This window comes from Camellia sinensis, chromosome 5 (genome assembly GCF_055761805.1).
Source record: "Camellia sinensis isolate YWXY chromosome 5, ASM5576180v1, whole genome shotgun sequence".
NCBI lineage: Eukaryota > Viridiplantae > Streptophyta > Magnoliopsida > Ericales > Theaceae > Camellia > Camellia sinensis.
The window spans coordinates 115,921,326-115,935,144 of record NC_138965.1 but is presented as its reverse complement, the minus strand read 5'-3'; the positions used below and the strand labels follow the sequence as shown (position 1 = coordinate 115,935,144).

Genomic DNA, 13,819 nt, shown 5'->3' with positions numbered 1-13,819 from the left:
ACTACCGACGAATTGTGGTTAGTTCTTGGCTCCTCGGATTGGTGGGTTTGGACTCCTTGAGTTGACACGAATCTGCTAGTATTTTCAGATGTGGGTTTCGGTAAGCCGAGATGCTAGTGTTATGCTGAGATAGTAGTGCCGAGCAAGATTGTGTAGTTTGTAGCTGATATAATATACGTGTGCCAAATTGATAATATGCGGAATGAAAAGCTGAATTGCAGAGTTGAACAACGTTGCGATATAATGTGTTGCCGAATAAATTACCGAAGCCGAATAATGTTGATGAATTAATAATGGTGAACGCACTTGAGCTTTGTGCTTGGCAAAAATGTAGTCGGTGGAAGAATGTGTTGTATGGGGGAATGTATTCGGCAAAAGAGCTCGGTGCATGGGGTTATAGAGCTATGTATTTGGCAGCAAGAAATCGAAGCTGTTCTCGTGGCCAAAGAATAGAGCTCGAGGTTTTAGAGCTACCGGGTAGCTTTGTAGCTTTGCCGAGCAGTGTGCTATGAGTCACGGCAGTGCCGAAATGCAAATATATGGTCTCATTGTAACACTGCCATGCGGCCTCGTTGAATTGCTGAACAGCTTTATTGTTCATAAACTTATGATTGGCAAGTCCGTAATGGCATTTGTGCGAATTTAACATGTTGGTAACTATTCGGCATGACTGTGGCATTGTCGAATAACCAATGTGCTGCCGAGGGCGATGGATAAGCTTCAATGAACTGGCAAGCCGATGGGCCAATGGCGACGCCGACTATGTTGTTTTACAGAAATCATAAGGATTGGTACATTCAATTGATGATAGCTTGTTTTTTTTTAAAAAAAATAAAATAAAAAAATTCTTTTGCCTGTTTTTCATTTTCAAAATCTCAAGTTCTTCATTTTTAGGATGCTTAAGCATGTTTGTTCCATATAACTTGTGCCTGTTATTTGTAAAGCACAGAAGGTACCAATCTTGTCTCCAACAGTTTTATAAACGGCATGGAGTATGGAATACCTGTCTTGAACTGAATGACTTGCTGAGTTATTTTTCCTCTTATAAAATGAAGCTGTTAACCATGTAAACCCAACTATAACCCTAACTTTCACGATACCATACCTCGTCATGTTGTCTTTTCTCAACCTCTTATCTTATCAGTGGCTTGTTTGTTGACCTACAAAACTAGCTCAACATATGTCTATGTTGATTCTTGACTTTGAATTCATATTTAAAAAATAAAAGTTAAAATCGGAGATTATGTTTTATTATGAGGGATTTTCGCTAGCATGTCAATATAATCTCAATGCTGCTGGATCAATAGAAGGCAATTCCCAGTTTCACTACTGCTGTAAAGAACATTTATGGAGTTAAACTTGGCAATATAGGTTTAAGGGAGACTCTTGTTTTTGTAATTTTATTTGTATCGAGTTTTAGATGTGGAATATTGGATGTGTGGTATTGGTATCTTTGAAAGGACATAAAAATAGTAGTTGCATGTGTTTTTGGCTGGCCTTGCTGACGTATACTTTCTACTCTCTAATACATGGAGTGGCAGCTCACTATATATCTTCTAAATTCTAATGTTTTCCGAAGGTTAGAATACCGAGCCGATTCAATCTAGGGAATGGAGAAATTTGATGGTGAGAAATTTGATGCTTCCATGAATGGGTGTGCCGATCAATTTGGTGTCCTCACGGCTACTGTATTGTATTTTATTTATTTATTTTTTATGTTGATTTATATTCATTGTTTTTTTAATAAATGTAAATAACAATTTATATATGCACATATATCTATAAACTTGGTTAAGTCATTCAATACAGGTTGGACACCACCTGTGAGTCTAAACGTATATAAATAAATGAACTGAGTTTGGCCAAACAACCTTGTTGAATTGCCGAAAAGAGGCTCTCTTTAAGAAAAGTGAAACCCATTTGTAGAGACAGAAAATGGAAATGCAAAAGTAGACTATGAATTCTATGTTGTTTTAAAACTTTTTACTGAGATTCACAGTGAACAAAAAGCTCTATTTTGTAAGCACAAACATATGTACCTCCAATCCAAGAACCAATCTTAAACTAATTTGCAGAGAGCAAGATCAATTAGTGTTGTTAAATTTTTACTTACAAGAACATGTTTGCTCCTCTCTTCGTTGAACTCTTGCAGACGTTTCCGACAGACGGCGCCAATTGTGAGACCATGAAATATCCTCTCACATGGATGTTGTAGAGATCCAACGAAGGAATGAACTTTGTCCCTGTGTGTTTGCAAAGATGAGCATGCTCGTTGCCACCCAACCGGGGTTGCCGGCCAGAGACACTCCGATGCTAAAGTTAGTCCTTTGATTGAAAGAATAAAGCTATGGAAATCAAGAGTGTTGGTGTATAGTGTAGGGAGAGAGCACATACCATTTCTTTTGGGATGCCCCCCTTTATATAGATGGGGAATGTGATATTTGTTTGGGCTAGACCCATTGTAGGCCTTGTTAGGTTAACCCCAATAAGCGGATATCTATTTTTTTCTAGCTCCCACAAAGTCTCTATACTTTCTTTATATATATATATATATCGCATATCAATTTAAGAGATATGTATAATTACAGTATTCATAATTAACAAAAAATTATTAACTATTAAACTGGGCATTCATCACAACAGGAAAGAAAGCTGCCTTGAAGAGCTTGATACCCAGGACTTTGAAGTGGGGCACAGGGGAAGGGACCTTAACGACAACAAAAGAAGTGTGTGCATTTCTCGATCAAAGAAGCCCTTGAACTCACCTTTATTTAACTTCACATATGAACTCTGCTCAGGATATGTTATTTCTTATTCTCAGTCCTTAGTCTTCTGGCTTCAGTACTGTTCTAGTGGTAAACGAAACCTTCTTTCTCTTGCTTTCGGGCCTACGTCTCTCTTTCAAGTGTTCCACTTTCTTTGGTAGCTTTGGGCAAGGCAGTATTGGTACTCAGTCGATCTTGCTCTAGCCGCTTTTGGCTTCAGGGAAGGTTGACTTTTCCTTTCCGCGAGGTTTTTGTTCTAGGCCTCATTCTTAGTCAATGGACTGATAGTTGAAGGGATGGGATCATGACTTTGACTTCTAGGTAAACCTGTAAGTGAAGGAAGGAACAACTGTAAGTTAAGATTTCAGTAAAGTTGAACCTGCACCCGAACCAGAGAAAGAACCGAAGTAGTTCAGTTTCGGTACTCAATTTCCAGCGCTCTATGAAAGAGGTAGGTTCGTCAGTTTAGCCCCGTTTTTTAAGGCTTACGGAGGGCAGCTTTGCTTATAGGTTTTGCTTAGAGAAGAAATCCCCTCCGTTTTCAGAAAAGACAGATGTCGGCTTCTTGGGAAGTCGTAGAACAGTTCTAGGGCAATTGGCTTAGACAAAATTTCCTTTCTTGCTTGGGTGCTTCAGCTCTTGGGAAATTCGGAAAAAAAGAAAGATACTCGTCAAGCTCTTTCAAGCTTTAGAGTCTAATACTCCCGTTGTAGGCACTCGGCAGTAAAGTCAGTTCCTTTTGTATTAGCGGTACAAGAGAGCGATAGTCGCATATTTAGTCCGAAGGACCCTTCAAACAAAGAGGGGCTCGTTCTTTCATCAATTTAGTCCAGAGTTAGAGTTTGCAGGGGAAAAAAAAACCTTCGGACCTAGTCAAGTTGTAGTTAAATCAATCTTGCTTTCCGGAGAGCGTAGTACTTGAGGACTTTAAGTAGGTGACGACAAGTCTTTCACTATCTTTAACTTGTTTATCAAAAGCATGCCCCTCTTTAGAGAAAGCAAGGAAACCCCCCTATCACAAAAAGGCATATAGCGGAAAGGTGGGGTAAATATCTTATTCGATAATTGTCGGTTATCCTTCTATTCAACCCTCCCATTCCAATGAGAGGTAGGGTAAATATCTTGGTTGTAGGTTGGGAATATTTGAAAGGTAGGTAAAGCGGAAAAGAATGATATTCGAATGGAAGGGACTATTCTTAAAGGCGGTGAGTTTAGATTGTTGGTTTAGGAGTGGTAAAATGGATTAAAAGTAAAGGCCTATCCCCCCATGAGCTCAACCTCCACCTCTACTCCCTATCAATATAAAGAGGGTTCTCCATCTCGAGCACCATAAAGACTCATATGCTGTGATGTATTACGAAAAAGAATCGATATTTTGAAACACACGAGTGAACTTGCTAAATCACTACGCCCAAACATGTATGTTTGTAACGATCCAGTAAGCACAAAGATAGTGTATGGGGAAAAAAGTTTGTGGAAATCAGAATGAGTGTGAAAAGTGTTAGAGAGCAGGCGAGAGAAGTTGAGATATTCGATCGGTCGGAACAAAGGAATGCTACTCCGCTCTATCTTCCGGAAGCAGTTCTTATCCGTTCCTTGCCCCCCCTTTTTTAAGTCGTATGGGTCAGTATTAATTTCACTAGAAAATGAATCAATATGGTCTGAATTCTCACTAAAGGCTCGTGCACTAGGCTCCCACCTCTCTAACTTTTAGTTATTTTAGTATCCGAAGTGACTTGCTAAAGCAAACCCCGTAGCTATTTGCACTAAAAACAAGGGCTTTGTAGCTTAATATGGGTTGCTTTGCATTCCTTCCATGTCAACATGTTGGTTGCACTTACCATCCAGAATATCACCCACTTCTATATTAACTCTGCGTTCAATCGGAGAAAGACCACATGAAGGTGCTTCCAATCCAACATCCTTGTTTCCATCAACAATTGTAGCTGCAATTCCCGTGTGCCTGCTGACATCAAACTCATCTAACACCTTATTTACGGCAGTCTTATCTTCGGTTATTTTTTTAGCATTCAAAACGTAGCACTTAGATGTTTTTCTGCTATAACAACAACTTCATCTACATTTATTCCAACTACGGCATGATTATCCTTTGGATTAATACCACCTTGTATAGGATTGGCATGATTCTTGTAATTGTTAAAATTGACTTTTTAGGGAGGTATTTTAACCTATTGCTTTTGAGGAAGGTGTCTCAGGAGCTTTCTCTTCCCTCGCCCTTTATTTAAAGCATTCTCATTTCTCATCTTTTATTGGAAAATGTGTAGTAATAACAAAAAAAGGCCTCTCTTATTGGCGTATAAATGGAAATGGAAATCAATCAAATTAGAATAGGAAGAATAGGCACATGCGGTTCACACAATAATTGTAACATTGTCTCACTCGTTCTCTTTTATTTGAGTTTGATGATGTCAGTTGTAGTTAGCAGACTCACTCTAGGCAACGAGAAGAAGATAAGAACTCAGGAGGGAATTGGGTCAGATGAGTGCATGGTTTTTATTCCTTCCCCTCGAAGATAAAAAAGAATTTGCTATTGAGAAGAAAGAAGAGACAGAGTGGGAAGTGGTAACTGTTCAGGTGGAATCTTTCCTGAATTATGATGAGAAAGTAAAAGGAAAGAAGGTTGGAGTTCTGAATAGTAGAAATGACTTTGACTTTGATGGTCTTCCCGATCATAAAGTCAGAATTCTTGATCTCGTGACTCAGCCTTATGTTGATGATTGCCAAGCTGTCATAGAGCAACAAGGAAATAGTCTGGACCTTACCTTATTACAGAAAGGGGGATGGGCCTATGATAAAAAAGGTGTATAATGAAACTCTCCTAACTTATTAACCATCCAGTTTTTACATTATCATACGCGCATCATAGTGTTCACATAGAGGAGCACCACAATAGTGAAACTAATCACTGCTCTCCATTTCTTCGGACTAGTCCAAATATTAATCACATTGTTTTTATGATTTGATCTGACGGTCAGGATCATTTACGGCAGAGGTCCCACTATCTGAATTGAAGAGTGCTATTTGAATTAAACATTCTCGTTTTTATGATACAAATTATTTATTTTGTAAAAAAAAATTTATGTATATTATTTACAAACAAAAATATCGATTCAAAAATTGTAATCGGTTCAATTTTTCACATTTGTCAAAAAAAAAAAAAAGAATATATTTTTAAAAATATACTTGTGGCCTATTTTTTTAAAGATAAATGTAATAAATTGAATAAATTATAATTATTAGATCGGTTTCATTTTTTTTTTTTTTTTAATGAATGGTACACGTAAACAGTTTTATAAAATAAAAAATTTAAATTATTGAAGCATAACTAAGGATGAGCCCTATTAATCCAAATGAAACCATTCCATCCAAATATCGTAGACTGAGGGAAGCCAAAGCTTTCAATAAAAAAATGTCACAAATCTATTTGAGGCCGAGGTGAACATTTTAATTGACTTTTATAATTATTTTAAAAATCAAAATCATAACTACATCCCTCAACCTTCATAATCAAAATAATTTTGATAAAAAATATTTAATATTTAATTTTATTATTATTCTTTTTCGTCTTGATTGAGATAAGAAAAAATTTGTAAATGTGATAATAGGATTGTTTTTGTGTTAAACAAGAAATGTCATTTCTCTCTAATTTTTTACTATTTGACTTAGAAATCAAGATAATTGATTGTATTCTTTATAAATAATTTAAGATAGGTAAATTACATTGAACTCTCTTCAAGTTTGAAAAAAGCAAAATAAATTTCATAATTTTAACATAATTATATCGAATTTCCTTTTAGTAAGATTAAAGAAACCTAAACTAATACCAACAGTATAAAAACACAATTATAAAATAAAGTAAAATATACATTTCAGTATAAAAATGTTGACTATATAATTTTTTCATCGATATGACTAATGAATAACTGATGAAACGATGACTAAGTGTTATGCGAATTAAAATAAAAAATGAGTCCCATGTAATTATGTTAAACATGTGAGCCTTATTATATTTTCTTCCTATCTCATGAAAGATATTTGTTATTTTTTATTTATATTTACAAATAATTTTTTACTATTATTTTATTTCAAAAAATCATTTTGACTAATAATTATTTTTATATGTATACACATTATGGTGGAGGTACAACAATGGAGACCCCTTTTCTGCTTGGGGCTTAGGCATAGTCCCAGGTCATCAAGTGGCCTATAGGGCGAAATACTTGAGTTTGGATCTTTTGTATTATGTTCCTGTAATATTTTAAAACGATGTTATTTTGAAAAAAAAAAATTAAAAAAAAAAAATAAAAAAAAGAGAAAAAGAAACTATTAGAGAAAGAACAAAGAAGGCATCAATGGCGCCAGTCTCTAGTGACCTCACCAATGCAACCACCCACCACTGCCATCTTCACCCACTGATGCCACACCTCCCCACTATCACTACTGTAACTCACCTTTCTCTCATCCCACCTCCTTCCTCTTTCTTAGGCCATCTTCACCCACTGATGCCACACCTCCCCACTATCACTACTGTAACTCACCTTTCTCTCATCCCACCTCCTTCCTCTTTCTTAGGCCTAGTTTGGAAAAAATTAAAAAAAAAAAGTTAAAAAGTCATTAAAAAATTAAAAAATTAAATAATTATATAAAAAAATCGAAAATTTTATTTATTTATTACATATTTTCTCGTGAAAAAAAAAAAAAGAAGAAAGAGGGTAAGTCAAAAAGTTACTAATGAAATAGTTTATTCCAAAACTAAGAGCATCTCCAATGTACTAGGCATATAATACTTGTTAGTTAAAATGCCTAGTGTGATTCACTTTTTTCAATTCCAATGCACTAGGCATATGATTAGGCATTTTGGCTCAACTCATATTCACTAGCCACATGTAGCTAGCCTTCAACGCTAGGCAAAATGTATTCAATCATTAGGATCATTTCCCTCCATCTTTGTTGTTGACGTGGCATTCTATAAAATTAATAGTATTTGGATAAATAGGTAAAATAAAGAGCATGGTTGGAGTAAAAACATAAAACAGTTGATAGGCAAAATAAAATATATACTTTATAGTAATATTTAGATAGGTAAAATGCCTACTACCGTTGGAGATGCTCTAACCCTTATTCTTATTTTTTTTTTCTTCCTCCTCATTTCTCTCTCTAAAAACAAAACTCACCAACGCGAGCCTTTCTGGCAACCTCATCAACGCGACCACCCACTATTGCCGCCACTCACCAACGCTACCACCTCCCTGCCATTGCCATCGAAACCACCTGTCTTTCATCCAACATCCTCCATATTCTCATTCTTCTTCATATTCCCCATCATTCTCTCTCTCTAAAAATTACCAAACCCACTAGTGTAAGCCTCTCCAACGACCTCACCAACGCGACCCCCTACCACTGCCACCCCCACAGTCAGTGCCCTCTGACCTCCTCTCCCCCACCCCCACCTCCATAAGCTCCAATCAATCTCATTCTAATGCAACTGCCATGAGGCAGCTTCTCTCTCTCTCTGTCTCTCTCTCTCTCACAAAATGCCCATTCACCATCTTAATCTAGATCCGCTTCTACTCCATAGTCGCCACCGCCGCCGCACGAAACCCTAACCTCCTCAATCAAGAGAAGAAGAAGAAAACGAATATGAAGGAATTTGTGGATTTACAACAAGGGTGTTGTGGGGGTCAAAAGCTAAGAGTTATAGTGGAGGGGCTGTGGAGGTCGTAATGGTGTAAGCAGGGGCAAGGCTATGTATAGTTTAGTGGTGTCAATTGACACTACTGAACTTTCAAATTTTGTTCAAATATATATGAAAATTTGTCTAATAGTTTGGGATTTTAATAAAATGATCTCAGTGTTTAGAATTATTCATTATTTAGTGATGTCAATTTTAATAAAATGATCCCAATAAATCTAGATAAATATCACATATATTTGGAGCTATTTATTGTTTAGTGGTGTCAATTTTAGTTCAGTATTCGTTTGTTCATTCGCTCCATCAACACTTCATTCTCTAACAACCATTGTTGTATTGGCATTGATACATTCCTTCATTTGTTCTCTCTCCCTCTGAGTGACCTCACTCAATGGAATTTCTGGCTACGCCACTGGTTGTAAGTTGCTGGAGATGGGTTTACAGCAATAGTGTCTTCTTTCTTCTTATTCTTCTCTCGAAATTTTTTTTTTTTTTGGTCCCAAAATGATATCATTTTTGGGCACTAAAAGAATGCATTACAGGGAGACGTTACAGAGGATCTGGACTCAAAATACCTAGCATTGCCTAGTCCGACCCATCCAACTTGACTTGGCCCCCTTCCTTGCCCAAGCCATAAATAGTGGTTTAAGGCTTTCGTCAATGGGTTGTAACTCGAGCATACCTCTAACCCTAACGGACAAGGGCCTGTATGGGCAAGTCCAACCCGACCATCCTACTACTATTGTCGAACTAATTAACACAATAAAATAATAATAATAAAAAGTGCTACAATGATCATATTTATATATTATATTAGGTCTATTATATGATGTGTTCATAAATATGACTATTGTAGTATTACTTATTTTAAAAAGAAGAAAACAAAATTATACTTCAACATATTTTTAAAAAAGTAATTACAAATACATTGAAAAACTCATGTGTTTAATTATATAAAATTGATCAAATTTATTACTAATTTGTAATTATTTTTTCAATATTGCATTAATCTACAATTTCTCCCAAAAAACAAAAAAGGCAACTACGGAAACATATTATGAAAAAATTGTATTGAATCTAGTGCAAAAAAATGGTATCCATGGAAAAGTTCATCCTACGCCAGTAACCAATCCAACCTACAGCAATTCTAAGTTCAACTTCTACAATGCCTTCACAAGAGGAGGATAAATAAACAAGCTCCAAATCGCATGATATCCCAAACCACCCAGCGCAAGTTTGCATTAGTCCTCAACCCACCACCACTACTCGGAACATCCGACGCCGTCGGAGGGTCCACGTAGGGCGCAAGAGCAGGCAAGACGAGGCTCGGGGGGAGGCCGAGGCCGTAATTCACGACGATCTGGAAGGCCATCCCATGCTGGCACTGAACGGCATTGTCGGCGTCGGAGTAGTAGTAGTTCGTCCCGTTTTCGGTCAACGGCACCGGAATCATCACCGGCACTCCGGACTGGTTGTTGCCTCCGCCGTACTCGAACGTGTCGTCCGATGCATCGTCCATGACGCAGCTACGGTAAATCGTCTCGTTGTAGGTTTGGATCACTGTCTGATTCGTATTTGTGTTGAATACTACACACATCACAATGGAGAAAATTTTGATATGAAAATGTAAACGAATCAAATCAAACTAAGAAAATGGAAGTATGTTCTGTTGTTTGTTTGACGAGAAACTGGCGGAAGGGGAAAGAAATAAACGATTGATATTCATTTCGTTAAAATGCTGCGTGTTTTTTTTTTTTTTTTTTTATCAACAACAAAAAAATGCTGTGTGTTTGGATTGTAAGAAAATGAGGTAAAGCAAGAGCTCTGTTTTTTTTAGATAGAACAAGAGACTATTGGGAAGTAGTTATTTTAGTTATTTTTAATTTTTTAGGTGAAGATGAATAAAAAAATAAAAAAATTAATATGATAATTTATATTAATTTTTAACTTTTTAACCACGTTACCTCATTGCCAAACAAGGCCGGAGATATGATGCAGAACTAAGAAAATTCGTTTGGAAAATGGATTGGCTTTTTGATTTTTTAGTTTTTTTTGATTATTTTAGCCTAAGGTTAAAACATTTGATTTGAAAAGGACTTTTGAGGCTTTTTGACTTTTTAGTTTTTTTTTGTTATTTTAGCCTAAGGCTAAAACGCTTGATTTGGAAAGGACTTTTGACTTTTTTGTGAGAAAAAAAATATAATGATTATAGCTTCGTTTGAGAAGAACCATAGAGGAGTTGGGATCAATAGATTTTATTTATGGGAATGACTTCTGTCCGGATTGGACCGTGCTGTTGGGCCCGTGGAGGCCCACCACGGGTCCCGTTTTGATAATCTGAACCGTTCAATGTGTAGAATTCGTCGAGTACTATATGCTTATAAAAAATCATGTTGATTGGATATCGATAGCTATGTGATCAAAACAGATTTTTTGTCAACCGTTAATATATTCACCGTCCATTTTTTTTTATACAAAACTGATTTGATCACATAGCTATCGATATCCGATTAACGTGATTTTTTTACAGACATATAGTACTTGACGAGTTCTACACATTGAATGGTTCAGATTATCAAAACAGGATCCGTAATGACCCACACTGACCCAACAATACGGTCCAGTACGAAGGACCGGACAGAAGCCATGCCCTTTATTTATTTTTATTGATTCTAACTTCAATCAAACTAGAATAATGTTACCCATCATATAATAAATATTATAAAAAAATTTATAAAATTAATTTAAAGGTAATAGTATAACATATAATAAAATACTATAAACTAATTCAAAATGAAAAATCCTCACGAAAACGTCTCATGATATATATTTCTTTCGTATACTTAATCAAACAAATGGAAGATAGTATTGACCTTGAATTGAGTAGATCATGAGCAGGATGAGGTCTGAAATTTTGATTAGGTAACTAAAAACTAGTTTATTTTGCTTCCTATACCCGCATTTTCATGGGAATCAAACAGAGACACCAGAACTGATCATCAAATAGATCAGTAAACTTTCTCTCACCTTACTATTTCCCCCATTTTCCCGCTAAACAAACAGCAGATCAGGCAAATAAACAAAAATAAAATAGAAAAAGCATGGGAACTTACTTAGATAGTCTCCGAGATTGAAGGTTTGGGAGGCGGCCCAGGAAGTGTAATTAGCGGAGGAGGTGTTGGTGGTGGTGTTGAAGAACCATCCGGATGCGCCGCCGACGGTGTGGTTGGTGTATTGAGTGGCGGCGGGGGTGTCGGATGCTACGGCGGTGATGGAAAGAGCTAAAACAGTTAGATATAGCATGGTCGCCATTGGCATGGCTTATTAGGCGACCTTTGAATTTTGAATCTATGATCTGTAAATTGAGAGATGGGATAAGTGTAGAGAGAGATTCTTATTAGACTTTTGTAAAAGATGGAATCGTGGAAGTCATTTGCCAGCCAGAGCGCCGCTCTTTCCGTTGCGAAACACGTGAGTCTCGATTTTCCCATGTTCCGGAATTTAAGGAGGGTGAGAGAAAACAAATATTAAATAAAAGAAAATTATAAATAGATTTATTTAAAATATATATCAATGGTTTTTATAATTTGAAAAATTATAAATATTATTTTATCAAAATTTTTTATTTATTAAAATTAATTGAAAAAATAAAATTTCTAACTACTCTCGTATACAATAATAAAATATCATGAATTATTAACGGAAATAAATTTTTGATATCATTAAAAATTATTAATTGATTTGATGATTTATTAATAAAATGACAATTTGTTATGAAATTAAAAAATTTAAGGGACATAATGTAATTTTCAAAACCATAAAGAACAAATCGTATTTTAAACAAATCTCAAGAAGTGCATTTTGTAATTTATCCAAAAAATAATTACATAAGTTATGAACAAAAAAATTGTGATTTTTGTTCGGTTCGGAATCAAACTGGAGTGTGTTGTTAAGCTTCCGTGGGCTCACCACGGAGCTCATATCGATAATCCGAACCGTTCAATGTGTAGAATTCGTCGAGTACTTCATCTCTGCAAAAAAAGTCACATTGATCAAATATCGATAGACACATTGATCAAATCAAATTTGTGTCAACCGATAATTATGATTTTAAAAATAAATTATTCACACAAATGTGATATGATCAATGCAATTTTTCACATGGATAAAACATTCAACGGGCCTTATATATTGAACGATTTGAATCATTAAAACGAACCCAAAGTAAGCCAGACTAGATCGTCCAGTTGGGTAATCCAACTAGAGACCGTCCAAATCCAATGAAAAATAATAAAATATAATTTCTTTTCTATCTTCTTCAGTTAAACTACATAAAAGGAAAAAAAAAATTGTTTCATGATATATTATTAAGCCTTCGTTTGGGAAGTGGGTTGACTTTTTGACTATTTTAGCCTGGGCTAAAAAGTTTGGTTTATGAAGGGTTTTTCGACTTTTTTGACTTTTTTTGTGAGAGAAGAGTGTAATGATTATGGGTTAGATGTGATGTTTTATTTTTTGTGCCTTAAATAGCCTATTTTGTCTTTTGTGATTAAAATAGCCAAAAAAAACCCAGAAAAGCTCTTCCCAAACGGACCCTAAATTAATGTTTAGTAGGCGTGCCTTATTTTTTCTCTATTTAAAGAGGTAATTTTGGTATTATAAGAAAATAGTAAGTAGTTGATTTCTTTTATAGGTAACTCCACTTACACATAGGAATGGCAACGGGGCGGGGCGGGGCGGGACTAGGGATCGCACTCCCCCGTCCCCGATCCCCGAAGCTACAAAACTCCCCGTCCCCGTCCCCGATCCCCGACGAGAAACCCATCAACCGCCTCACCCCCGCCCCCAACGGGGATCGGGTTTCCCCGACTTCGGAAAATCCCCGCAGCTCCCTTCTCTCTCTGTTTAGCCAATTACCAGCAGACTCTGTCTCCACTTTCCAACATCTCAGTGACTCCTTCCTCAGCCATTTTATTGGAGCCCTGCGCCAGCGACGCCCAGCAACCCAACTCCTCAACATTCGACAAACCGAGGGGGAGTCGCTACGCAGTTTCGTTACCCGCTTCAACCACGAGGCCTTGCAAGTAGCGAAAAATGATGACAAGGTCATCCTCACTGCTTTCATGGCCAGTCTGCGGTCATCCGACTTCCTGTTCTCCCTCTCTAAAAACCCCCCGACCTCCATGGCAGCCCTACTCTCCAAAGTCCAAAAATACATGAACGCTGAGGATTCCCTAGCCACCCGGCAAGATCCAATAACCAAAAGCCCGACCCCTAGAGAAAAGAGAAAAGACTCAGAACCCAGGAACACCCAGTATAATAGCCAAACACCACACTATAC

General features: G+C 36.6%; 1 protein-coding gene across 1 annotated transcript; it reads right to left on the bottom strand.

The window, feature by feature from the left end:
* Positions 1-9,531: 9,531 nt before the first annotated feature.
* Positions 9,532-11,937, bottom strand: LOC114284926 (early nodulin-like protein 18). Its single transcript, XM_028227882.2, has 2 exons — positions 11,592-11,937; positions 9,532-10,065 (listed from the first exon to the last, which is right to left on the bottom strand). Exons 1-2 carry the CDS (start codon positions 11,794-11,796, stop codon positions 9,650-9,652), a joined length of 621 nt encoding a protein of 206 aa, XP_028083683.2. The 5' UTR covers positions 11,797-11,937; the 3' UTR covers positions 9,532-9,649.
* Positions 11,938-13,819: the final 1,882 nt, after the last annotated feature.